Consider the following 27,307-nt stretch of genomic DNA (forward strand, 5'->3'; position numbering starts at 1 on the left):
ATCATCATCACCATCATCATCACCATCATCATCACCACGTGGAAATTGAAAGCAGCAGCAGCAACAGCACAATATTATAAAGACGTGATGTTGATTCTAAACGGGGGGGAGGGGAAACTGGAGGACCCGGTGAAAATTCCACGCGGCCACGAAAAGATCCTACAAACATAGGATCGGGATCGAACCCACGACCCCCTGCATACCAGGCGAGGTAGTTAACATCTCATCGCCACCGTGACCCCATGCATACGTAACATGGTTGACCAGCAGGGAGCCACCCTTTGACCTTAGCGAGGCATCAATCGAGCATCGCATACTTTTGTTTTGGGACGAGATGTAATTTCATGAATGACGCTAACTAAAATGAAAATCGTTATTATCGGCCAATTAAAAATAAAATGGCTTTACTTGCCACACATGAGGCTTGTCAGGGCTACCTTGCGGAGAGCGATAGAGTGAGCGAGAGAGAGCTGAGAGGGGGTAAGAGAGAGAGAGAGGGGGGGGGGTAGAGAGAGGGGGGGGCACATAAAGCAAAACATTAAAAAAAACGAAATGATGAACGAAGCAAAGTGCCGACTACACCGAGCATCTTCTTGTTTCCTCTGATCGTAAAAGAAAGAGAGAGAGAAAGAGGGAGCGCGACGTTTTACAAGGAGTCCTCGAGGTCGAATAGCAGCCAAGCAAAGAGCGTCATCGGATCTACGCGTGTGCGTGGAACTTCTTTCGCACCGTACGTAGTCACCCGTAGCTAATCGGAGGTTGCGGCGGAATGACAAACGATGGGTCTCTGTGTGAGTCTATGGGTCTCTGTGTGAGCCTGTGGGTCTCTGTGTGAGTCTATGGTCTCTGTGTTAGTCTGTGCGTCTTTGTGTGAGTCTGTGAGTCTCTGTGTGAGTCTATGGCTCTCTGTGTGAGTCTGTGGGTCTCTGTGTGAGTATATGATCTCCTGTGTGAGTCTTTGGGTCTCTGTGTGAGTCTGTGGGTCTCTGTGTGAGTCTATGGGTCTCTGTGTGATCGTTTCGTGGTCATCGCCACGTGCGCGCATCGGACGGTGATCGAAGATTTATTAATTGTGCTTGTGCACTGTTTCCAATTTAGCAGCAGCATCATCATCATCAAATAATTTGTTACGACTCATCACTGTGTTATGTGTCACAAATAAGTGCATACAACACAAAGCTTCCCCGTATAGCCTTAGCATGTTGGGGCAAGTGCTGTTAGCGAGTAGCAGCACCTATGGAGGTCGGCACGGCACACGACGCGGTTGGAGTGGCCGACCCAGCACCACGCCCGGCCGCCTTTGTCTCCCTAGGGGTGATGTATACTACACATCACACCTGGGGTTGCTCATTTAAGGCTGAGTCGAAGGTCTTGGAGGCCCAGGACCGGTTCAAATACAACCTCTTCCTCCTCCTCCAACAACCAAATGTAATCCACGTGAGCCCATCGGATGTCGGACCACGTGCACGCATCCTCACCCCCTCCCCCCGCACACACCAGAAGTGAGCAATAAAAATTAACCCGTAAAACAAGTTTTTCACTATAAATCCTTTATATGCGTGGCGGCTAAAGTCCTCTCGTCCTCTGCTTGAGATGGCTGCCACCTATGGGTCAGATGATTGCCTGCCACCATTAAGCAATTGGTAATTAAATATTATTTATTTTTCCTAAAAAGTGTAACATTTTGGAATTTTTTTTCACGAAAATAAATTGTCACGCACAACGAGTATGTGTGCAAAATGTCAACTCGATTGGATCACGGGAAGTGGGCTATAAAACAACCGAAATATTTGCACGGTCGTAAGCGCGCAAGCAAGCAAGTGAACTTAATATAAAGGATTTAAAAATGACACGGAGAGACATTTAACATTTTCGAATTTCAAGAGCCGCCAATGGCACTGTGGGTCCTTACTTAATAACACTCACGAAGCAGCAGTCCCTTTAAATCGGCGGTCATCGTAGCCTTCATCATTGCATCGTTAAAAACACATTCCTGCGGAGGGAGCTGGTAGGAACGTTGGGTTGCTCGGTCAATGGCCTGCAGGGTCAACGGCGGCGTGGTGTATTCCGCAAATATGGCCGACTGTGAGGGCGGGCACAAGCCGGCGTGAGTAGGTTAAACGTTGAGTTTTATAAGGGCACCACGGGGTGACCAGCCCCTCCGCACCCAGCACCCCACCCCTCCCACCCCCCACCCAGCCCCACCCCTCCCACCCCCCCACCAAGCCCCACCCCTCCCACAACCCCACCCAGCCCCACCCTCCCCACCCAGCCCCTCCCCACCCTCCCCACCCAGCCCCACCCCTCCCACACCCCACCCAGCCCCACCCTCCCCACCCAGCCCCTCCCCACCCTCCCCACCCAGCCCCTCCACACCTCCCCTCCCAGCCCCTCCCCACCCAGCCCCTCCCCACCCTCCCCACCCAGCCCCTCCCCACCCAGCCTCTCCACACCCTCCCCTCCCAGCCCCTCTCCACCCAGCCCCTCCACACCCTCCCCACCCAGCCCCTTTCACACCCATCCCCTCCCCACCCAGCCCCACCTTCCCCACCCATCCCCTCCCCACCCAGCCCCACCTTCCCCACCCATCCCCTCCCCACGCTCCCCTCCCCACCCAGCCCCTCCCTCCCCACCCAGCCCCTCCCTGCACGACGGACACAATAATCCCCTGCGGGCTGGTGTAACCAGGAGGTTCCTACCAGCGCAATGCAACGATGTTAATAGCCACGCGGCGGGTTTGATGAAACGAAGTTAAGTTGCTGCTTAATTAGCGGTTTCCACGATTTACCTTCTAAATGAATAAAAAAAAATCTTCCCACGTCTCGCACCCCCCAGCTCAAGAAGAGCCAGCGCACGGAAGAGCCGGTTGGCGAGCCCCCCACTTGCCCCCCACTAAGCCACAGGATCGAGAGGAGCAGCCCCTTTCTCCCGACCCTCCCATGTCCCCCCCCCCACCCCCAAATTCCCCTCCTCCTCCTCCATCCCTGCCCCACTCCCGTATTTAAGGGCCGAGCTTGCGGGGCGCGCGGGAGGGAGTCGTCAGGGGCGAGGGGTTCGCTTTTGTTGCCCTCGGAGGGTGTCGTGGCCGGAACGAGCTGTGACCACGCCGACAGGACGCGACACGTGGCTCGCAACTCGCCCAGGAATCGTCGTCAAGTGCGAGGCAAGGTGGGGAGAGAGAGAGATAGAGAGACAGAGAGTTGGGGGTTCCGGGGAGTCCAGGAGTTTGTGGGGCATCTGCTGCGTCGGTGTGGTGACGGAAATTAATTTCGCACCCATACCCGGTCTCCCTTGTCGCTGCGTCGAGCTTTACGGTTGAAGTTTTGCTGCTGCTGTTGTTGTTGTTGTGGCTGCTGCTGCTGCTGCAAGCCGTGTGACGACAATAAGACGTGGTGCAGACAAAGTCACCCAGTAACTCAGCCAACCACTCACCCACTCGCCCATTCATCTAACAAGACACTCAGTAACTCAGCCAACCACTCACCCACTCGCTCACTCATTTACCAAGTCACTCGGTAACTTACCCACTCAGCCAACCACTCACCCACTCGCCCATTCATCTAACAAGACACTCACCCACTCAGCCAACCACTCATCCACTCGCCCATTCATCTAACAAGACACTCAGTAACTCGCCCAACCACTCGCCCATTCATCTAACAAGACACTCAGTAACTCAGCCAACCACTCACCCATTCATCTAACAAAACACTCAGCAACTCAGCCAACCACTCACCCATTCATCTAACAAGACACTCGGTAACTCACCCAACCACTCACCCACTCGCTCATTCATTTACCAAGTCACTCAGTAACTAACAAACTCAGCCAACCACTCACTCACCCAAATATTCATTGAATAAGTCACTCAGTAAATCGCCCAACTCAGCCAACCACTCACCCACTCGCTCACTCGTCTAATAAGTAACTCAGTAACTCACCCACTCAGCCAACCACTCACTCACCCACTCACTCACTCACTCACCCACTCACTCACTCACTCACCCACTCACTCACTCACCCACCCACCCAATAATTCATTTCCCAAGTCACTCAGTAACTCACAAACTCAGCCAAGCATTCACTCACCCAAACATGCATTGACTAAGTCACTCTAACTCACCCGCTCACCCACTCACCCACCCTCTAGGGATGCGAAAACAACAACGAGCCTCTGTTGTGAGGAGCGGTGGCGCAGTGGTTAGCGAGCTACGCTACGAATCCGGCGGCCCAGAATTAAAATCCCGCTCACGGCCATCACCGGTGACGATTTTTCTGAACCGGTCCTGGGCCTCCCCTAGGTCGACTCGGCCTCAAATGAGTTCACGCCGCGGTGCGTAAACATCGCCACTGGGGAGACAAAGGCGGCCGGGCGTGGTGCTGACCACCCAACCCCCACCCCCCCTCGTGTGCCGTTCCGGCCTTCATAGGTGCTCACTAACAGCACTCGCCCCAACAGTCTGTGAAGGCTACACGGGGGATCTTTGTCATTGTTTCGTGTTAAGATTAAACGGTCCTGACGCCAAATTGCCCAGCTGAACTCCGTTTAAAACATACAACCTGCAGATTAAATCTTGACTGAAAGCTTCCCTGACTACCGAAAGAACCAACGAAGATGAAAACCTGCAGATTAGTTGCCCTTAAGTAAACTCTTGAAGGATTTTCACCACAGTTCCTTGAATGGTGGTGCTGCTGCTGCTGCTGGTGAAGGCTATACGGGGGATCTTTGCCTTTGTGTGCATCCTCTGCGTGATGAGCAAACACGTGGGATTGCAAGATCCTCGTGTTTTCCGCGTTAGCTCACGGGAACGGGACATTCCGGTAAGGTGAGTAATCTGGCTGTACCAGAGGAGGTGGTGATGAGGTGGGTGGGTGAGGGGTTATTAATCTATTACTGGTAGGAACCTCCTGGTTACACCAGCCCACAGGGGATTATTGTGTCCGTCCGTCGTGCATCCAAAAATGGGAGGGGTGGGGCTTTGTTTAAACAAAACGCACACCCGTGTAGTTACTAACATTGTACATTTTTAAACGATAGATTTCCCCCCTCCCTCCATCCCCTCCCTCCCTCCTCCCCCCCTCCCTCCTCCCCCCCTCCATCCCCCTCCTCCCTCCATCCCCCCCTCCCTCCATCCCCCCCCTCCCTCCATTCCCCCCTCCCTCCATCCCCCCCTCCCTCCATCCCCTCCTCCATCACCCCCTCCCTCCATCCTCCCTCCCACTCCCTCCATCCTCCCTCCATCCCCCCCCTCCCTCCCTCCACCCCCCCCTCCTCCATCCCTTTCCTCCACCCCCCCCTCCCTCCTCCATCCCCCCCTCCCTCCTCCATCCATTCCCCCTCCCTCCATCCTCCCTCCCCCCCTCCCTCCCCCTCCCCTCCCTCCCCCTCCATCCTCCCTCTATGAAGGGGGCACCTACCACTCCTACCACTCTCGGGGTCTATCTCCGTGCGGGCCAAATCGTTGGGCCCTCTTGGCCACGGCCGTGCCACGGTGGCCGCGTGACCCTTGACATTTGCCCCACCCGTGACGGACGCTCGTCCCAGCTGATGGGTGCTCCACCTCGTCTCGTGGTTCTCGTCGTCGTCGTCAAAGCCACGAGGCTCCACACGCCGCGAGATTTGCTGTGGTCTGGGACAAGTTCTGTTGTTGTTGTTGTGGCTTTTGCTGCCTTGGGCCAAGCTTGGCAAAATCGGAATTCGTACGGTGAATCAATTCACCAATGTCACCTTGCTCTATTTGAGGGCGGATGCAGGTGCACGAGCAGCGGAACGTTAGATCCCCTATGCGACGTCAGGGGCCGTCCATAAATGACGTCACGCACCTAGGGGGGAGGGGTGGGGGTCAGACATTTGTGACGATGTGTGTGGGGGGGAGGTTGAGAAATGTGACGTCACATCAAAATGCGCAACTTGAAATAAATATAGACGACACGTTCTACTTAATTAAATAGACTTTTTAATAAATGTTTTCTCCTATAACATCAGAGTGCAGCGCCACATTAAATACGCATTACAATGACAATAGTTTAAAGCGATTTGAAGCATGTTTTTCTTGGGGGGGGGGGCAGAGCTTTGTGGCGTCATATTTGAGGGGGGGGTCTGACTTTTTGTGACGCCGTGTCACGAGGGGGAGGGGTCAAAAATCCTCCAAAACCGCGTGACGTCATTTATGGACGGCCCCTTACCGCGCCTCGATTTGCAAACAGACCCTCGGTCACCGGTCACGACAGATGCGACGTACCTCGTGCCCTCTGCACCCGTGGCCTCCTCCGAAACGTCGTGACATCAACGGCCGCACGCCATCCCATCGGCATCCCGTCCACGTGTTTGTCCGTCACCCCACACCCCACCCCATCATCATCGCCATTGTGCTGTTGTCAAACCCAACGGTGATTTCAAATGCGTGGCGGCCCTCACTCACTCGCACTGACCACGCCTTATCAGTGACTGTGGTCGACCACTCACCCCACCACCGCCTTGGACAATTAGGCCTCGTTTGTACACGTAACGTGCGTTGAACTTCTTTCGCGCCGTACGTAGCCAACCGTGCTAATTGGAGGTGCGGGGTGGGAGAACAACACACTATGGGTCTCTGTGTGAGTCTGTGGGTCTCTGTGTGAGTCTGTGGGTCTCTGTGTGAGTCTACGGGTTTCTGTGTGAGTCTGTGGGTCTCTGTGTGAGTCTGTGGGTCTCTGTGTGAGTCTACGGGTCTCTGTGTGAGTCTACGGGTCTCTGTGCGAGTCTACGGGTCTCTGTGCGAGTCTGTGGGTCTCTGTGTGAGTCTGTGGGTCTCTGTGTGAGTCTGTGGGTCTCTGTGTGAGTCTGTGGGTCTCTGTGTGAGTCTGTGGGTCTCTGTGCGAGTCTACGGGTCTCTGTGCGAGTCTACGGGTCTCTGTGCGAGTCTATGGGTCTCTGTGTGAGTCTACGGGTCTCTGTGCGAGTCTATGGGTCTCTGTGTGAGTCTACGGGTCTCTGTGCGAGTCTATGGGTCTCTGTGTGAGTCTATGGGTCTCTGTACGAGTCTATAGGTCTCTGTGCGAGTCTACGGGTCTCTGTGTGGGGTAGTTTGTTAGGGTTATTTCCGTGGTCAATTTTGCCACGTGCATGGTACGCAATGGCTTTCCAAGGAACGGAACCCCAACGTTTAAGGTTGCGCCCTATGGGCAACGAGGGTTCGATTTACGACGGCTCGACTTAACGAGCACCAATTAGGTCATAGGTGCGGTGGGGTGGGTGGGTGGCTGGGGAATACCTCCCCGTCTCCACCTTGTTACCGTCTTAAACGTTCAACTCCACACGCGTTCGTTCTCTGCCCCTGTTTGTGCGCGCACGCAGATTTGAACAGAACTCCGTCGAAGATGTCTGACAACGAGAATCCCACGGACGAGTGAGTTTGCCGTCACGTGACTCAATAGCAACACAGACGTCACCAGCACGGCGCCTGTGCCAGGCTAGGTGCACGTTAAAGGCCACGTGAGGTGTCGAACGCCCGGCTAGCAGGAGGATAATATCAGTACAGTCTTTACAATACAACACAGTAGTACACTGGAATTGCAATCCAGAGTTTCAATGTCATGGTAAGGTCAAACATGAGGTTCCAATGGTGTAAATGCTTACCCCGAGCTCTCATACTCTGATGGTGCGTTGTCTTTGAGTTGTGCGCCTTTTGGCGTCATCTGGTCCAACCCATGTGAGACTAGGCTCTAAGAAAAGCTGTCTCGGGTGTGGACTAATCAACTTCAAGGACAGTGCATACATTATCAGAGTTATGGTTTTTGTTTGCATTATGACTGCAGGTATTGTGGTCTATGCAAACATGACTCCTTGTAAAAAAAGGTGTCAGTTTTGTTGCCAGTTAGAAGGGTAAAAAACAAATGATCAAGGTCAAACATTGTTTAGTTTCATTTGTGTATATATATTTTTAGGTGATTTATTTACCTTTCTGATACTTTGCGCGCTTATCGGCGTTTTTTTTTGTCATCGTTTCTCGTTGTAACCCTCTGACCCCCGTGTCCTCGACTGGACATCCGGTGAAAAAAGAGCTTCGTAGCTCATCGGATTCCTCCTGCAGCCTCAATAAACATGATGATTCTGATGTGCGTTGAACCTCTTTCGCACCGTACGTAGCCAACCGTGCTACTCGGAGGCGTAAATGACATGATGATGATATGCCTTCTTCTACCCGACCCCTTACGTGTCTTTTGCAGGCAGGAGGAGGGTAAGTAGGCCACGCTGTTTGCCGTATACACAACCACCGACGCCTGCACAACAACAGCAGCAGCAAACATCGCCGTTCATTAATTTGGCTAATTTTCCTGCTCTTGAATAATTGGAACATCATGTTGAGTCGTCTCACACACAGCAACGTGTGGCAGGACGGCGGTGAAATCTCTGTCCCCCCCCACCCCAGAGAGTCACGTGAAGTTCGGGTTCTCGGACGTAGCTCTGTGTATCTACTTCCGAATGGGGGGGGGGGTGGGGAGGGGGAGAAATAACATTGGTAGAAAAAAACATTAAGATAAAAGCACGCACACACACAAAAACAATGGAATCGTTCACAGAAAGAGTACATTTCAGGCATCAAAAGCACAAAAACATCGTATTTAAACACATTCCTGCGGAGGGAGCTGGTAGGAACGTTGGGTTGCTCGGTCAATGGCCAGGGTCAATGGCGGCGTGGTGTATTCCGCAAATATGCCCGACTGTGAGGGCGGGCACAAGCCGGCGTGAGTAGGTTAAACGTTGAGTTTTATAAGGGCACCACGGGGTGACCAGCCCCACCCCTCCCAGCCCCACCCTCCCCACCCAGCCCCTCCCTCCCCACCCAGCCCCTCCCCACGCTCCCCACCCAGCCCCTCCCTCCCCACCCAGCCCCTCCCTTTCCACCCAGCCCCTCCCTGCACGACGGAAACAATAATCCCCTGTGGGCTGGTGTAACCAGAGGCAGATGGAGGGGGGAGGGTGGGTGGCCGGTGATGGGGGGGGGGTGCCGTGGTCCTTCCTGACATTTCAATATTTCTGAAAGAGGGGGGCCCTGAACATCGACAATCGAAACGAGGTCCCCACGTTGCATCTTCTCTGCTAAATCAAATATTCGCGTCCATGGCCTCGTGGGGCGGTGGTGGTGGTGTTGGTGGGGGGGGGGCGGACACAGCGGGGGGAGGGGGGAGGGGGTAAGATCACCCGTATGCCCCCCACCCCACCCCCCCACCCCCGTGTCTTGGATCCATCACCGCTCATCGCCGCGTTCCACGCTGTCAGCACCGCCGTCCTGTAGCTTGTAAAGTGCCTCTCGCGTTACCACTGCCCGCGTCGCCCGCCCGCCCCCCACCGCAAGCACTGCCCTCAACAACCGTTTGGGGGGCGGAGGGGGGGGGGCGTGGGGGGTGGGAGGGGGAGGCGTGGGGGGGCGAAGGGGGCCTCACCCACGACCTAAAGCTGAGAAGTTCTACTCCAGTGCAGGCTCTGTCGAATGGTGCCCCTGTCACGTGTGTGTTTCGTGTGTCCCACGTGTGTGTTTCATGTGTCCCACGTGTGTGTTTCGTGTGTCCCACGTGTGTGTTTCGTGTGTCCCACGTGTGTGTTTCGTGTGTCCCACGTGTGTGTTTCATGTGTCCCACGTGTGTGTTTCGTGTGTCCCACGTGTGTGTTTCGTGTGTCCCACGTGTGTGTTTCGTGTGTCCCACGTGTGTGTTTTGTGTGTCCCGTGTGTGCTCCGCGTGTGTGCTCCGCGTGTGTGTCCCACGTGTGTGTCCCGTGTGTCCCATGTGTCCCACGTGTGTGTCCCGTGTGTCCCATGTGTGTGTTTCATGTGTCCCACGTGTGTCCCACGTGTGTCCCGTGTGTGCTCCGTGTCTGTGCCGCGCACGTCTCGTGTGTGTCCGTCTCGTGTTGTCCACGCTAAAGAGGAGACCGAGGAGGTTCCCGAAGCTGCGGAAGAAGCCGAGGATGCAGGAGAGGAAGGCGAGGGAGGTGACGAGGAAGGCGAGGAAGGTGAGGAACGCCTGTGTGTGTGTACGCGCGTACGTGCGTGTGTCGTTGTGTGTGTGTGTGCCGGGTCTGACGTCGGGTCAATGTCGTGGGGTCTGACGTGGGGTCAGTGTCGCGGGGTCTGAGCCAGGGACGTTTACGTTTGCCTGTCAGCCCATTACGGTTTAACGCCGTATGGGTCTAAAGGGCCGCAGTAGTGTATAGTGTCGTGTATAGTTTTAGTTTAGGTACTCATTTGAGGCCGAGTCGACCTAGGGGAGGCCCGGGACGGGTTCAGATAACCGTCACTGGTGTCGACCGTGAGCGGAAATCGAACCCGGGTCGCCGGGTCAATCGCTCGCTCGCTGTTGCTGCTGCTACCCCCATGTGCTGCCCCCCGCCCCCCCCTCCCGTGGCAATCACGATTTGACAACGGCCAATGCGACCCGCCGCAGATCTTAGCGTCGCCAAAACGCGGCAAACCTCGGCGGTTCCGTGGCAAATCCTAGCGCGCGCCGCGCGTAAATTTCCGCTTCGCCCCTTCGTAAGCGTCGCCGTGCCCAATGGTGAAACGCCGCTCCGCGCCGTGTGATGCTGCCTTGGCTGGTATGCTGCTACCGGTTCTCCCGTGGTGAATGTCGCCTTGGCTGGTGTGATGCTACCGGTTCTCCCCTGGTGAATGTCGCCTTGGCTGGTGTGATGCTACCGGTTCTCCCGTGGTGAATGTCGCCTTGGCTGGTATGATGCTACCGGTTCTCCCCTGGTGAATGTCGCCTTGGCTGGTGTGATGCTACCGGTTCTCCCGTGGTGAATGCCGCCTTGCTTGGTGTGATGCTACCGTTCTCCCGTGGTGAATGTCGCCTTGCTTGGTGTGATGCTACCGTTCTCCCATGGTGAATGCCGCCTTGCCTGGTGTGATGCTACCGTTCTCCCATGGTGAATGTCGCCTTGCTTGGTGTGATGCTTCTGCTTCTCCCATGGTGAATGCCGCCTTGCTTTGTGCGTATGCTGCCCACCTGCCTGCCGCTACCCTCTCCTCCGGCTCCTTGTCGCGTGACTCGGTGTCGATGTGCAGCCGTGGAGGAGGCACCAGCGGACGACGCAGAGGAAGGTAAATCCTCCCGGTGGCAAGGGGCCGCCGAGATCATCGGGGGGTGTCGCCGTGGCTAGGAGATGTTAACCACCTCGCCTTGCAAGCAGGAGGTCGTGGGTTCGATCCCGACCCTGACGATGCCTGCTGCTGTATATTTGGAGTCTGCGTGTCTCTCTCTTTCTCTCTCTCCCAGTCGGTCGCGTAAATTTTTGTCCGGGTCCTCCGTTTTTCCCCTCCCACATTTAGAAATCGACATCACGCGTTTAGAGTATTCCCACGTGACGGTAAGCCACTTTGTTGAGCTATTATTTGCGAACGCCAGGTCGCTCCTGAAAAAGAGATCTACAGCAAAGCTCAGTGGGCCTTAGCTGGTAAAAGTTACAAATCGTTTGTCCATACTAGAGTTGTTTTTTTGGGTTCGATCGCGTAAATATATAAACGTGTCGGTAAACCCGCCACCACCCGACACAGCCAACTAGTAAGGTTTGTCACGTACACAGAACGTGGCCAATTTGTTGCAAGTTCAGCACCACCGGTGTGTTGGAGAGTGAACTCACAACATTTACAATTCGACGTTTCGCCGGTAATTACAACCAGCCTCGTAAGGCGACAGCCAGATTTGTGCGCTGGAACCATTAACGAATTGCCACGTTCCCTGTTACGTGGCAAACCTCACTAATTTGGCCGTGTCGGGGTGTTGGCGGTGGGTTTAACGACACAACGTTCACTTTTACGCGATCCAACCCAGAGAAAACCCCCCCTCTAGCGTGGAAAATATTGTTCGCAGAAAAAGCCTACGACTACTTACGTGCTTAGAAAGAAAAAATAGTCTAGCTTGGTTTCCGTTGCCGTCGGACAGCGGACCGATGTCTTCTTGGTTCTTTCGGTAAAGTCACGTAGAAGGGAAATAATAAAATAATAAAAATAAAACATAATAAAATCATTCTCACGACGTTTCGGCCACAACGCAAGCAGCCGTCCTCAGGTGAAGACCAGGTCTATCGGGGAGACAGCATCTGAATTTGCATATCAAGAGGAATGCTAAATTCCTCTTGATATGCAAATTCTTTTGTCAAGGCGCTCTTCCCCCTCCAACCCAGCTTAAATATACGCTCCAAGCCTGGTGGTGTTTCATTCAGACGCTGTCTCCCCGACAGACCTGGTCTTCACCTGAGGACGGCTGCTTGTGTTGTGGCCGAAACGTCGTGAGAATTATTTTATTATCTTTTATTTATTATTATTTTATTACTTCCCTTCTACGTGACTTTACCGAAAGAACCAAGAAGATGAATCCCTGCAGTCACGAAAGCTTTAAATCGAAATTTAAAAGCGGACAGACACTAATGAGTCCCCCACCCCGACGGATTATGATGTCAGGGCGGAGAAACGTAACGACGTGGCGTGGACGCGCACGCAAAAACCCCAACGTCACGTTACACGTCCCAGGAGCGAGGGCTCTAATTGCTTCGACAAGCCGCCAGCCGTCGGGGTCACCTCGCTAAATTTACACGGCGGCGTTCTTGGCGTGGCGGTGACGCCAGTGGCAAAAGTGGCCACGGCGGCAGGCAAAGTGGCGCTCGGTGGATATTCTGAATTGCAACCTTGGCAAAGGTCCTCTTCCCTCCTTCCCCCACCCCTCCCACCGGGAGGATCCAGGAGGAAGAGGAGGCAGCGGGAGAGAGAGAGGAGAGAGAGGAGAGAGAGGGGGGAGAGTTCAGAGATGGGGGAGAGAGATGGGGGAGAGAGATGGGGGAGAGAGATGGGGGGAGAGAGATGGGGGGAGAGAGATGGGGGAGAGAGATGGGGGAGAGAGATGGGGGGAGAGAGATGGGGGAGAGAGATGGGGGGAGAGAGATGGGGGGAGAGAGATGGGGGGAGAGAGATGGGGGGAGAGAGATGGGGGGAGAGAGATGGGGGGAGAGAGATGGGGGGAGAGAGATGGGGGGAGAGAGATGGGGGGAGAGAGATGGGGGGAGAGAGATGGGGGGAGAGAGATGGGGGGAGAGAGATGGGGGGAGAGAGATGGGGGGAGAGAGATGGGGGGAGAGAGATGGGGGGAGAGAGATGGGGGGAGAGAGAGAGGAGAGAGCGAGCGAGCGAGAGAGTGAGCTAGAGGGGGGGTTACATAGAGCCCAGTTAAAAAAAAAATTACGAAATGATGAACGAAACAAAGTGCCGAATACACCGAGCATCTTATTGTTTCCACTGATCATAAAAAAAATAAAAAAAAGGAGAGAGAGAGAGGAGAGAGAGGTGGGAGAGATCAGAGAGGAGGGAGGGAGCTCTGTGGGCCGTGAGCGAGGCGTTGATGACGAGGTTATTTTTGAGATGATGCAGCCTTTGCGGGGGGCTGGGGGCTGGGGGAGGCATTAGAAGGGAATGCGGGGGGGGGGGGTGACATCACCGCTTTTTGAGAAGTGGGTGGGAACCAAAGTTGGTCATGAGATTAATTTGGGGGGGGGGGGCGTGGGGGTGGAGTGGGGGGGGTGGAGTGTGGGGGGGTGGAGTTGGGGGGGGGTGGAGTGTGGGGGGGTGGAGTTGGGGGGGGTGGAGTTGGGGGGGGGTGGAGTTGGGGGGGTGGAGTGGGGGGGGTGGAGTGGGGGGGGGGGTGGAGTGGGGGGGAGGGTGGAGTGGGGGGGGTGGAGTGGGGGGGTGGAGTGGGGGGGGTGGAGGTGGGGGGGTGGAGTTGGGGGGGGTGGAGTGGGGGGGTGGAGTGGGGGGGGTGGAGTGGGGGGGTGGAGTGGTGGGGGCTACTCTTAAGTTTTAAAAATATGCACGCAGCGTGAGGCAATCGAAGTCCTAAAATTAAACGGCACGCGCATATGAATGTCACCTGTTTATTTTGAGTTCAACAAGTTTGCTTTTGCATTTTTTTTCAAGTTTTCCACTTACCGTTGTTTTGCTGCCTTTATCTAATTGGCACACCAGGGTCATTGAACAAAGTTAAACGGTCGGGAGTCGAGAGGAGGTTTGTTTGGCCCACACTTGCAGGATAGGGCCCAACCTGTCCCGGCTGATCTCAGGGTAAAGTCCTCCTATCATGGGACCTTTTTTTAAATCCTTTATATTAAGTTCACTTGCTTGCTTGCGCGCTTACGACCGTGCACATCTTTCGGTCGTTTTTTAACCCATTTCCCGTGATCCAATCGAGCTGACATTTTGCACACAGACTCGTTGTGCATGACAATTTATTTTCGTGAAAAAGAATTTCCGTAACTTTACACTTTTTTAGGAAAAAATATTATATTTAATTACCAATTGCTTAATGGTGGCAGGCAATCATCTGACCCATAGGTGGCAGCCATCTCAAGCCAGAGGACGAGAGGACTTTAGCCGCCACGCATATAAAGGATTTATAGTGAAAAACTTTGTTTTTACGGGTTAATTTTTGCCAGTCAGTTGAACTTATGAATCTTGGTCCAGAAGGGCAATTGGACATACCGACATGTTTGTTCGTATCTCTGAAGGTTCGTAAGTGGAATGTTCGTAAGTCGATGAGCCCCTGTATATAAAACTTGGCATTAATGTTGACGTGCCGACGCAAGACACTGCGGTTGCCCATTGGCAGGCTTTGACCAGCCGCACTGTCTGGTTTGTGACCTTGCCATCCGCTGCCAGTTCACCGCCACCAACCGAATGTCAAGAATGTGTTTGTTTATTATTGGACGCGTGCGAGGCACGCAACCGCAACGCCACGTGGCAAACTCGCTCCGTTGGAACCGGCTTCAACTGGACCAGAGCGTTTGTAATGGGCGTTCGTGAAAAAAAGAGATTTAAAGCTCATCGGATTCCATAGTACAAATACGTATTCTGATTTTGTATGCGTTTGTTTAATGGGCAACGTAATTATTACGAACGCACAATAGTTCATAAACATTAGCCCAGAAGGACGACGAGAAATGTTGTTTATTTTAAATGTGACCCACTATCCTCCATGGTGGTCAGCACACTGGACTTGCAATCCAGAGGTCGCTGGCGTGACCTCTTGGCAGCGGCAGGTGAAACACGATGTTATAAACTTGATTTGAAGCTTTCGTGACTGCAGGAATTACTCTTTGGTTCTTTCGGTAAAGTCACGTATAAAGAAAACAAATTAAATTTCGATTTAAAGCTCTCGTGACTGCAGGGATTCATCTTCTTGGTTCTTTCGGTAAAGTCACGTAGAAGGGAAATAATAAAATAATAAAAATAAAACATACTAAATCATTCAGACCTGTTCTCCACCTGATGACGGCTGCTTGCGTTGTGGCCAAAACGTCGTGAGAATTATTTTATTATGTTTTATTTTTATTATTTTATTCTTTTCCTTCTACGTGACTTTACCGAAAGAACCAAGAAAATAAAATAATTCTCACGACGTTTCGGAGGCAACACAAGCTTCCGTCTTCAGGTGGAACCGTCACAGCACGATACAGCTATCGATACAGCTATCGTGCTGTGACGGTTCCACCTGAAGACGGAAGCTTGCGTTGCCTCCGAAACGTCGTGAGAATTATTTTATTGTTTTATTTTTATTATTTTATTATTTCCCTTCTACGTGACTTTACCGAAAGAACCAAGAAAATAAATTAAGTAATAGAATACGACGTTTCGATTGCAACACAAGCAACGGTCATCAGTATAGTTTCTCATCCGTCGCAATTTAAATGCTTTGTGCACCATATCTACACCGATGCCACACTCATCTGTGAGCGCGGCAGTGAGAACCACAATTGGAGTCGATTGTCAGACGACGCATGCTGCGGCAAAGTGGAAGAGCAGAGCTCGCAGACTGCGTCTCGAGGGCCCCACCTCCCCTCCTGCCCCCCCCACCCCCCCCCTCCAGTGGGTAGAAGCCCCTGCCACCCACAGTGGTATTGTGAGCAAGCGCTCGCAAAGGGGAGAGGGCCGCAACCCTCGCCGTGCTCACGTGGCGAGCGACCTTCAATCGTTTCGCGTTCCATCAAGCGGCGGTGTCACGCGGCGGCGGGGGGCGGGGCTTGGTGGTCACGTGTGTGTGCGCGTCACGCGGGGGTGGTCACGTGTGTGTGTCACGCGGGGGTCACGGCGAGTAATGGCGGTCGCCATCGTCGAACGGCGTGGTGGTGGCAGGGGGGAGGTTTTAACGAGGGGGCTTAAGGGGGTGGGGGAGGTTTTAACGAGGGGGCCTAAGGGGGTGGGGGAGGTTTTAACGAGGGGGCCTAAGGGGGTGGGGGAGGTTTTAACGAGGGGGCCTAAGGGGGTGGGGGAGGTTTTAACGAGGGGGCCTAAGGGGGTGGGGGAGGTTTTAACGAGGGGGCTTAAGGGGGTGGGGGAGGTTTTAACGAGGGGGCTTAAGGGGGTGGGGGAGGTTTTAACGAGGGGGCTTAAGGGGGTGGGGGAGGTTTTAACGAGGGGGCCTAAGGGGGTGGGGGACAGCACGGGTTGCTGGGGGAGGGAGGGTGAATTGAAGGTGGTCGTTGAGCTCGTAAGAGATGGCAAAATAAACCACCCTCATCATCACCACCCTCTCAACATCATCACCACCTTCTCATCATCGTGAATGGCTCTTGCGGAGGCACGGATATGACCCTTGGATTGTTGTCTTTCGTTTTTGTTGTTTTGGCGACCCGATTTCTTACGATTGCGCTCGGCGCGCAGGATCGAGGTTTTGCCAAAACAAAATACGAAATGAGACCCCCTTCAAACTGATGCCGATGCTCGGGGTTACGGGTTTGGTCTCGGAGAGAGGCAAAAAAAAGTAACAATGCAAAAGGAATGATGGTTATCATTTTTTTTTCAAACCTAACAATGCAAAAGCAATGATGGTTATCATTTAAAAAAGGAATGATGATTACCTTTTAAAAAAAAAGTAACAATACAAAAGGAATGATGGTAATCGTTTTAAAAACGAGACGCATTTCTTTTTTATTGTTGTTGTTCGACGCTCGAACGGAATCGCAATGCCAGAATTGTGACGATCCAAAAAGACAGATCCAACCACCGCCACTGGGCGGATTGTCGTGTGAAGTGTCTCTCCCCCCCTCCCCCCCCGGTTTTCCACAACCGGCTCCCAATGGGTTGTGTCAAAACGTTGCACGGACGCACACACAAGACCATCGTCTGATTGTCGATGTTGCCTCTGTCCATAACAATGTATTGTGCACATTATGGATAATATTGTGTCGCGAAAGCCTCCGTGTGAAATGTTGCTTCGTGTCGTGTGTGCGTGTGCGTGTGCGCATGATCCCCCCCCCCACCCACTCCGCTCCGCTCTCTTTGGTTGTGTAAAATTTCATAATCTAGGTTTTTGGGTTTAGATCGCGTTATTTATAAATGTGTCGTAACCCTCCACCACCCGACACGGCCAATCGGTAAAAAATGTGTCACGTTTTCAAAGGACAAATTAATTGACTTCTTTAGCCCACCGGTGTGCTGAAGAGAGAATCAACAGCATTTAGAAATTTGAGTAGTATGACGTTTCGCTGATAATTACAATCGGCTTCATCGGGCAAGAATGGTGAAGCTCTCCTGTTGCTTCCGGTCTTAAATAGTGGAGGGTTACGACACAGCTATAAATAACGCGATCTGACCCAAAAACCTGCATTATGAATAATATTGGTCGCGAAAGCCTACGTGTTAAATTGTGTCAAATTTGTCTGCAAATTTTTGTCAAATCCGTTTCATGTTTTTTTTTTTCCTCCCCTCCTCTCGTTCGGTTCGTTCATCCTCCCGACCCTCACAACCGAAAGAAGCTGCCCGCCCGGAGGCAGAGAGGGTTGTGGCCTCGGCCGAGATTGAGCCGGAGGGAGACGCGGCGGTAACGCTTGATGCGGTGGAACAAGGTAGAGAGAGCCACCGCTCCCCTCTCCACACAAACCTCTCGCCCTGTTCAAGACGGGCAAAATAACCAAAGCAAAGCCACTCGTCGCACGTTCGTCAATAACGGGGTGAACGTAACCGCCGCAGCGCCTTAAGGGAGGACACGCGTTAAGGGAGAAGCACGGTTTTTTTCTTCTTCTTGGTTCTTTCGGTAAAGTCACGTAGAATGGAAATAATAATAAAAATAAAACATAATAAAATAATTCTCACGACGTTTCGGCCACAACGCAAGCAGCCGTCCTCAGGTGGAGAACAGGTCTGTCAGACTCTGTCTTCTCGACAGACCTGTTCTCCACCTGAGGACGGCTGCTTGCGTTGTGGCCGAAACGTCGTGAGAATTATTTTATTATGTTTTATTTTTATTATTTATTATTTCCCTTCTACGTGACTTTACCGAAATAACCAAGAAGATGAATCCCTGCAGTCACGAAAGCTTTACATCGAAAAGAGAAGCACGTTTTTCGGGCAAACGATTTAAAATAGTTTTTAGTTTTTGTTGAGTAGCAACGGAGAGACGAAATGAGAGGGGCACACGGCGTGGAAAACAAGAGACGGGGGAGAATCGGACTTGTTTCGCGCGATGAGAAATTCCAATTTCTGAAAATGTTTCCACGCCGATCGACGTTTTGCCCATAAGGAGCGCGCAGGGCGTTGCTGTTGTTGTTGACGAACGTGCCGAGTGATGTTGTTGTTGTTGTTTATTTGTTGTCGTTTGTTGATTTGTTTGTGCGCCACTGCCATCGTTGCCGCTGCTGCAGTAGCAGCGGTGGCTGTGTCGCCGAACAATGGTTTTGATTAACAGTTTTTCAAAAAGCTAAACATTTGCAACGGCTGCAGTGTGACCTCGGGTTTGCTGCTAACACGGCGATATCGCGATATCGCGATATCACGATACCATTGCGTTACTATACAACATCCACAGTCATCATCGTCATCATCCGTTGCAGGGAAAATTGTCAAATCGGGATTTTGCGGTCGCTCTGAATCGTCCTCCTTGTGGGCGAGGTCGGTACGAGATCACAAACGTGACGGTTAAAGTGGCGAATGAATAGCCGTTGTCAATTTTAACGCGGTTTTTACTTTATTTTATATCCCGGGGTAATTCAAGGCAAGGAAACGATAAAACACGTCATTTTCTGCAATCATTTTTTTATTTTCTGCTCGGCGGACAGCATTGCGCGCCTGACAAGCCTCGCCGCTTGTGAAGGTTGACACGGCCGGGCCGTGGCGGTGGCTACCCACGCGGCCGCCCATCGAGGCCGCAGCGAGGGTTGGCGGATCACCAAACAGCTGCCGTGCAACTCCCTTTCCCACGCGGGCGTCGTCGTCGTCCGAGGAGGCGGCGGGCTCGCGATGCGAAGTGGGCGCAGGCGGCGTGTGGACCAATATCGTTCGCGTCGTTATCGAGCGTTGCTAGCGAGCGTGGGGCTATCACCGGGGGCTCCGGTACGCTCCCACACGCATTGAACACTCGTCGATTTGCTGTGAGCATCTTGACGCACAGAGAGGATCGCACGCAGAGATGCAATTTGCTTTGACGACGCCGTGATAGGTGAACTTAAACAGCATCCTTATTATTATCGTCGATTTGAAGGACTTTGTTGAAGTATAGGGCGCTTAAAATTGTTTTTTGAACACTTCTTAGAATTTGCAACAACGCCACAGGAAATGTTCCCTCTAGGCTCTGGAGACCACCTGGAGAAAATTCCAGGCACGCGTTGACAACGATGGGCGTTTTGGCACTAGAGGCGGGGGATATTTACCACCCAAGTGTCTCGTTTTAGCACTCCTCGGTCACTCCCGTGACGATTACAGTCGGTCTCTCGTTGTGGTCGGTGAAAGCGCGCGTTAACATTTTCACGCTGTATAATAAATACCGCTAAGTTGTTAGCGTGTGGCGGCCAAAGGTGGCCGGATGTTTGCTCCCTCGCCTGGTACACAGGAGGTCGTGGGTTCGATCCCGACCCTGCCGCCTGCTGCTGTATATTTGGAGTTTGCGTCTCTCATCATCATCATGGTGGCTAGGAGATGTTAACTACCTCGCCTGGTATACAGGAGGTCGTGGGTTCGATCCCGACCCTGACGCCTGCTGCTGTATATTTGGAGTTTGCGTCTCTCATCATCATCACGGTGGCTAGGAGATGTTAACTACCTCGCCTGGTATACAGGAGGTCATGGGTTCGATCCCGACCCCGACGCCTGCTGCTGTATATCTGGAGCGAGCGTGTCCTCCCCGTGGTCGTGGATTTCGCACCTCCGATTAGCATGGCCGGCTACGTGTGGCGCGAAAGAAGTTCAACGCACGCACGTGCACACGGCCCGCCAGTGGTGTTTCCCGCCCCAGGTGTGGCTGTCAAGACTTTGAATATCGTACGCGTATAAATGTTGTATTGGGAAGCGTTGCTACAACGCCGCGCCGCGTGTTGGATGGGGCCCCGCCGCCAAGGTGGAGTGCCCTTACCAATGGCAATGACTGCGAACCCAGCAGCAGCGTGCGCGTGCGTTGAACAAAGCTCGGCACTCCGGCTCACGAGATAACGTCGATCGGTTGATAAATTGAAGGTGTGTTCCACTTTTTATTCCGAGAGATGACCGGATTGGGGGCGAGTTGGATTCGACTGGGAATAATTTTTTTCTGGGTACAGCGAGATAATTAATTGGTTAACCAAATAATGCTCTCAAGATTGCACTTCTCAAAGCGAGGAACTGCAGTTAATTTTTTGAGAGGCACTATTTTTGGGGGGTTAAAAAACGTGTTTTTTTTTTTTTTTACAATTTAAATTCTGTTTGCGCTGAGATATTGAGGGATGAATTCTTGCATCGTGGTAGAAGTGACAGATGGACGGTGGATCGGGGTGGGGGGGGCAGGGCTAAGTTTCTTCAATTCCTTCGTCGCACGGGGCGGTTTATTCCGAGTGCGTTGGGGTGAACTGTGGATGACCACCCACCCCATGCAATACGCCTGCAACAGCCCGCCTGCAAGTGAGCGGGCGAACGATAAGCCGCTGGAAGGAGCCCCCCCCCCCTCGCCTTTAGAGCTGCCCACCAGTGGGTAGGGCCCATTCTGGCGGCAGTCACGCAAATTTGCAGGGGGGGCCTCGGCTAAAAGTGGTCCATCTATAGATACCCCACCCGGTAAGCCGCTCACCGTGGCATTCTGTAAACATCCCCCCTCAATCCCTGACAGTTTCCCCGCACCCCCCACTCCGCCCGCAGCGGTTTTGTTAAAAAAAAAAATTCGTCTTCAAATCGGAGCCGCGTCGCCGAATTCGCGTCGTGGTTTGGACCGCGGAGTTGAGGGGGGTTCTGGGAAATCGGTGGGATATCTGCAAATGGATCGCCCTACATGCGGGGGTACTATTTGTGTATTGTTTATATAGGTTTTTTTGTTGGGTTAGATCGGAAATATATAAACGTGTCGTTAAACCCGCCACCACCCGGCACAGCGAACTAGGGCAAGGTTTCTAGATTTGAAGCTTTCGTGACTGCAAGGATTCATACTCTTGAGGTTTTTTTTTTACTTTACCGAAAAAACCTCAGAGTATATAGTGCAAGGTTTGTCTCGTAAACAGAACGTGGCCAATTGGTTACTGGTACAGCGCTACACCGGTGTGTTCGGGAGCAAATCCACAACGTTTACGACGTTTCGCCAGTAATTACAACCGGCATCATCAGGCGACGGACAGATTTTACTAATTGGCTGTGTCGGGTGGTGGTGGCGTGTTTAACGACACATTTATATTTACGCGATCTTACCCATCTTTTTTTTTTTCAAATGATGAACAACACTGCTCGCGAAAAGCCGACACGCTTATTATTCTTAACCGGGAGCGCATTCACTGACCTCGAGAGCACACGCGGCAATTTCGCCGCAATTTTGCAGAACTTTGTGGTTCACTCGCGGTCCAGCCGCCTACTCATGCGCGGTGGCGTAACTCACTTGCTTACAGATGTTCTCACACTCCCGCCCGCCCGCACCTCCGTTCCCGGAGAGAGTGGTATGCGCGGCGGTACATTGCACGCCACGTGGCATTCGATGTTTCAACAACAGATAAACCTTTGATTTGAAGCTTTCGTGACTGCAGGGATTCATATTCTTGGTTCTTTCGATAAAGTCACGTAGAAGGGAAAAAAACAAAATAATGAAAATATAAAACAATAAAAATTCGCACGACGTTTCGATTGCAACACAAGCAATCATCATCAGGTGTGAAATCCACATCAAGAAAATTTGAAAAAATTTTCCCTTCTACGTGACTTTACCGAAAGAACCAAGAATATGACAGATAAACCGTCACATCTGCACATTAGTTTATGGCGTGCAATGCGTTTCCGGTAATCGAACGTTCGCGCGATGTTTCCCCGGTCGCGTTGTCGATAATCCTCTTTAACACCTTGCCGATGTTTACAACGTTCTACGCTAAACACCGGTCACTGAGCGTGCGTGTCGAGTGTGCACGTGGCGCGTCGGGTTTGAAGCGAAACTAACACGAAGGGTCAAACATAGCAGCAGAGCACGCCATGCTGGCGAGAAGACTGGGTAGGCGCGCGGGTGGAGGGGTAGCATAGAAGTACGGCGAGTCCTCGCTTAGCGGCACGTAGGCGGTGTTCGCGCTGTACAAACGCGTTCTCGCCGCGACGCCGATTTTTTTTTTTTCTCCATCGTTTGGAACAATTTTCGCACGAGGCGGATCGCGCGCCGTTATAACGCGCGGTCGTCACAACGCACGCCGTTACAACGCGCACATTTTTTACGTTACAACGTGGCACGCGCGCCGTTACAACGCGCGGCGTGCCCTCCGTGGCGGCAGTGACATCGCATCTCGCCAAACTCTTGCCGTCCCCACGTGATATTTACGGGGGGGGTGGGGGGGAGGGGAGTTCGCTTGATTCCGCTCGGCGCTATCCTGCGCCCGCTACGAGCGCGTTAAATCGAGGATCAAAAAGTGTCGTATTGCGGATGTCACGTTGCCCTCTGCTGACCTTTGTCTGACCCTTCCCCTCTCTGCGGCGCGACTACTGGATTCGCTGCACCCCCCTCCCACCCCCCCGTGCCCCCCTCCCCAGAGGAAGGTAAGTCGTATTCGCGGCCCTTGATCGTCCCCGGCCGTGGTCTATCCGCTGCTGCTTGGACGAGGCCCCCCCCCCCTCGTAGCCGTCGTCGCGTCTTCTGGCGCTCCTCCCGCGCCGCGGACGATCCCGGTCTCGACGTGCGCACGTTGAACTGCTTTCGCGCCGTACGTAGCCGACCGCGCTGATCGAAGGTGCGGCAGATTGCTCCATCTCCCCGGTGGGTCAGCGCCCCCCCCCCCCCTCCCCCCTCTCTTTGGCTGCCACTCCGTCGATAGTCCTGACCGCCGGCCGCCCGCCCGCCAGCCCGACCGCCCGCCGGTCAGTCGTCCGCTTCTAGACACGACGCGTCCTGTCCAAGCCACTTGAGATGTCTTGACAACATCAACGAGCGCTACGATGCCGCGGCGTCCTTCGTGCGCCAGGCTCTCACCGCCGCGTAATAAATGGAAGGATTTGTTCGACACAACCAGTCCCCCCCCCCCTCCCCCCCCCCACGGCTTTCTGGGAGTGCATCAATTTTTCGACAGCTTTGATTCAGGACGAGCAAAACACTGCACCGGTAAATATGGTGTCTCGACCATCCTCTGATCCTCGCCGATTTTTCTTTCCACACTTTTCCACCTTTGTCCAGTTTCCTTTGACGAGTTGTCGCAATTCAGTGCCAGTTTTTATTTATTCATTGAGGACCACCGACCGGCCTTGCCATTTTTTTACCACCGAATTCGGGGCAAAACCAAAGAATGACCGCTGGTGTCGTTATTTTGGTTGCCGACCCCTGACCCCCCCCCCCGACCCGGAGGAGATGGAGCAGTGAAATTAATCGGATCGTCGTGCGTGGAGCAGAGTGGATGCCGGGCAGATTAATAATAATGATAAAAGCGCCTTTCGTGTTGAAGTATCTCAGAAAGCGCAGTACGCAAGCAATGCAAATACACTCGCAAATGCGGATGAAACATAAGCGAAATAGAAAGGCGCCAAAAATGCTATGAATAACTGCTCCCTAAATTAAACTGAGAACTACGGTAGATTTCGATTTAAAGCTTTCGTGACTGCAGGGATTCAACTTCTTGGTTCTTTCGGTAAAGTCACGTAGAAGGGAAATAATAAAATAATGAAAATATAATATAATAATATATTATAACAACTACGGTAAAAGCGAACAATTCTATGAATCATTGGAGGATCGTGAGAGGTGGCGACGGATTGTGGGAACCTTCTTCCAGCAGTGGATCGATCACGGCCGCGGATGATGATGATGTATCGCTAACACGACTTCGAATTCGTCTTAACGATACATCGGGCGTCGTCTTGCAGAGCATTTACAATTTGTGTTCCGCCAATGTCAAAACATTTGGTCGTTTTTTGTGTTCGTGGGGGGAGTGAAACGTGAAATGTTTTCGTCGTTCTAACGTCAATTTGCTGTCCGTCGCCTCTCTTGCAGAAGAAGAGAGGCCAAAGCCAAAGTGAGTATGCGGAACACGCACGGGCTACGCGCACGGGGACTCATTTTCTTGGTTCTTTCGGTAAAGTAACGTGAATAGAAAACAAAAAAAGAATTTTTTTATTACATTAAAATAATAAATAAAAATTACACATTTAAATAATAAAAATAAAAGAAAAAGTTAAACACGTAAATAATAAAAGTAAAAAACCTACAATAAAAATTGTAAAATAAAATAAAAAAAAAGATTTTTTTTTTTTAAAATTCGATCGCAACACAAGCGGTCTTCGTCAGGCGGAGATAAAAAAAAGGGGACTCCTCCGGTTATGGACATTCAACTTGCGAACCCTCAACCTGGTCCCCGATACACCATTGGAACCTCATTTGCCAGTAAAAAAGTGCACCTTTTGGCGTCATCTGGTCCAACAGCATGTGAGACTAGGCTCTAAGAAAAGCTGTCTCTGTTGTGGACCAATCAACTTCAAGGACAGTGCATACATTATCAGAGTTGTGTTTTTTTTGCATTCCGACTGCAGGTATTGTGGTCAATGCAAACATGACTTCTTGTAAAAAAAGGTGTCAGTTTTGTTGCCAGATTAAAGGGTAAAAACCAATTATCACCTGGTCCCCGATGTCCAGTTCCAACGGAGCGAGTTTGCCACGTGGCGTTGCGGTTGCGTGCCTCTCACGCGTCCAATAATAAACAAACGCATTCTTGACATTCGGTTGGTGGCGGTGAACTGGCAGCGGATGGCAAGGTCACAAACCAGACAGTGCAGCTGGTCAAAGCCTGCCAATGGGCAACCGCAGTGTCTTGCGTCGGCACATCAACATTAATGCCAAGTTTTATATACCGGAGCTCATCGACTAACGAACATTCCACTTACGAACCTTCAGAGATACAAACAAACATGTCAGTATGTCCAATTGCCCTTCTGGACCAAGATTCATAAGTTCAACCGCCGCGCAATAGACGGCGGCGGTGGCATCTACATCTGCAGAAAGTGAAGAACCAGTGCCATTTACATCTGCAGAACGTGAAGAACCAGTGGCATCTACATCTGCAGAAAGTGAAGAACCAGTGCCATTTACATCTGCAGAACGTGAAGAACCAGTGGCATCTACATCTGCAGAAAGTGAAGAACCAGTGCCATCTACATCTGCAGAACGTGAAGAACCAGTGGCATCTACATCTGCAGAACGTGAAGAACCAGTGGCATCTACATCTGCAGAATGCGAAGAACCAGTGGCATCTACATCTGCAGAACGCGAAGAACCAGTGGCATCTACATCTGCAGAACGCGAAGAACCAGTGGCATCTACATCTGCAGAACGCGAAGAACCAGTGGAATCTACATCTACAGAACGTGAAGAACCAGTGGCATCTACATCTGCAGAACGTGAAGAACCAGCGGCATCTACATCTACAGAACGTGAAGAACCAGTGGCATCTACATCTGCAGAACGCGAAGAACCAGTGGCATCTACATCTACAGAACGTGAATAACCAGCGGCATCTACATCTGCAGAACGTGAAGAACCAGTGGCATCTACATCTACAGAACGTGAATAACCAGCGGCATCTACATCTACAGAACGTGAAGAACCAGTGGCATCTACATCTGCAGAACGCGAAGAACCAGTGGCATCTACATCTACAGAACGTGAATAACCAGTGGCATCTACATCTGCAGAACGTGAAGAACCAGCGGCATCTACATCTGCAGAACGTGAAGAACCAGTGGCATCTACATCTGCAGAACCAGTGGCATCTACACCTGCAGAATGTGAAGAACCAGCGGCATCGACATCTACAGGAGAAGATACAACTTTTAAAGCGACTTGGCTATCGCAAGTGATAGCTCAACGACGGGGGCTTATCGTCGCGTGGAAATTTATAGCAGCAGCCGCACCACTCTAAACGCGTGACGTCCATTCTAAATGTGGAGGACCCGGAAAAATACACGCGACCACGGGGAAAACACGCAAACTCCAAATATACAGCAGCAGCAGGCGTCAGGGTCGGGATCGAACCCACGACCTCCTGTACAGCAGGCGAGGTAGTTAACATCTCCTAGCCACCGTGATGATGATGAGAGACGCAAACTCCAAATATACAGCAGCAGGCGTCAGGATCGGGATCGAACCCACGACCTCCTGTATACCAGGCGAGGTAGTTAACATCTCATAGCCACCGTGATGATGATGAGAGAGACGCAAACTCCAAACATACAGCAGCAGGCATCAGGGTCGAGATCGAACCCACGACCTCCTGCGTACCGGGCGAGGTAGTTAACATCTCCTAGCCACCGTGATGATGATGAGAGACGCAAACTCCAAATATACAGCAGCAGGCGGCAGGGTCGGGATCTAACCCACGACCTCCTGTGTACCAGGCGAGGTAGTTAACATCTCCTAGCCACCGCTGCAGACCGCAAATCGTGTTGGGCGCCGAGCCTTGCGCTTTAACAGTGAACTTCACTCTGCGCCGATAACACATCATCGACACAGAGGGCCGCCTACACCATTTAAAACCACAGTTGTTTTCAGTTTTCAGTTTCATTTATTAGGCATAGCCCTGTGAGCCATTCGGCTCTTGAATCGGGTGCAACCGCAACAAACAAAGAACATGAACAAGAAAACATCTGAAAGTGACTATGCGCAAACAGAAAAATCCAGGAAAAAACTGCAAAGTCTTCCAGAAAAAATGCAAGCAACCACAGCAACCACAAGACAACTTAGATTAAAGCAATCATTGTAACTCCGTACTACAACACACATGGCCAAACCACAACACGTTTTCGAAATCACCAAAACAAAGCCATAAGCAATGTAAGCAGCATGACGATGATGTTGATGCAGGAGAGTTTTCACGCTTTGTGCAATCATA

General features: G+C 52.2%; 1 protein-coding gene across 6 annotated transcripts in view; it reads left to right on the plus strand.

Moving 5' to 3' along the window:
* The first annotated feature begins 9,795 nt into the window (after window positions 1–9,795).
* Window positions 9,796–27,307, plus strand: part of LOC144951925 (troponin T, slow skeletal muscle-like) — a 33,901-nt gene continuing 16,389 nt past the window's right edge. For 2 of the 6 annotated variants that reach the window (XM_078882278.1, XM_078882281.1), the window contains exons 1-4: window positions 9,796–9,994; window positions 11,046–11,081; window positions 17,774–17,866; window positions 24,418–24,439. In XM_078882278.1, the coding sequence (XP_078738404.1) occupies window positions 9,811–9,994; window positions 11,046–11,081; window positions 17,774–17,866; window positions 24,418–24,439 (335 nt within the window). In that variant the 5' untranslated portion in view covers window positions 9,796–9,810. The remainder of the gene's footprint in view (window positions 9,995–11,045; window positions 11,082–17,773; window positions 17,867–24,417; window positions 24,440–27,307) is intronic. The other 4 variants (XM_078882279.1, XM_078882282.1, XM_078882280.1 and 1 more) reach the window with 4 other exon arrangements.

Source organism: Lampetra fluviatilis, chromosome 64 (genome assembly GCF_964198595.1).
Source record: "Lampetra fluviatilis chromosome 64, kcLamFluv1.1, whole genome shotgun sequence".
Taxonomy (NCBI): Eukaryota; Metazoa; Chordata; class Hyperoartia; order Petromyzontiformes; family Petromyzontidae; genus Lampetra; species Lampetra fluviatilis.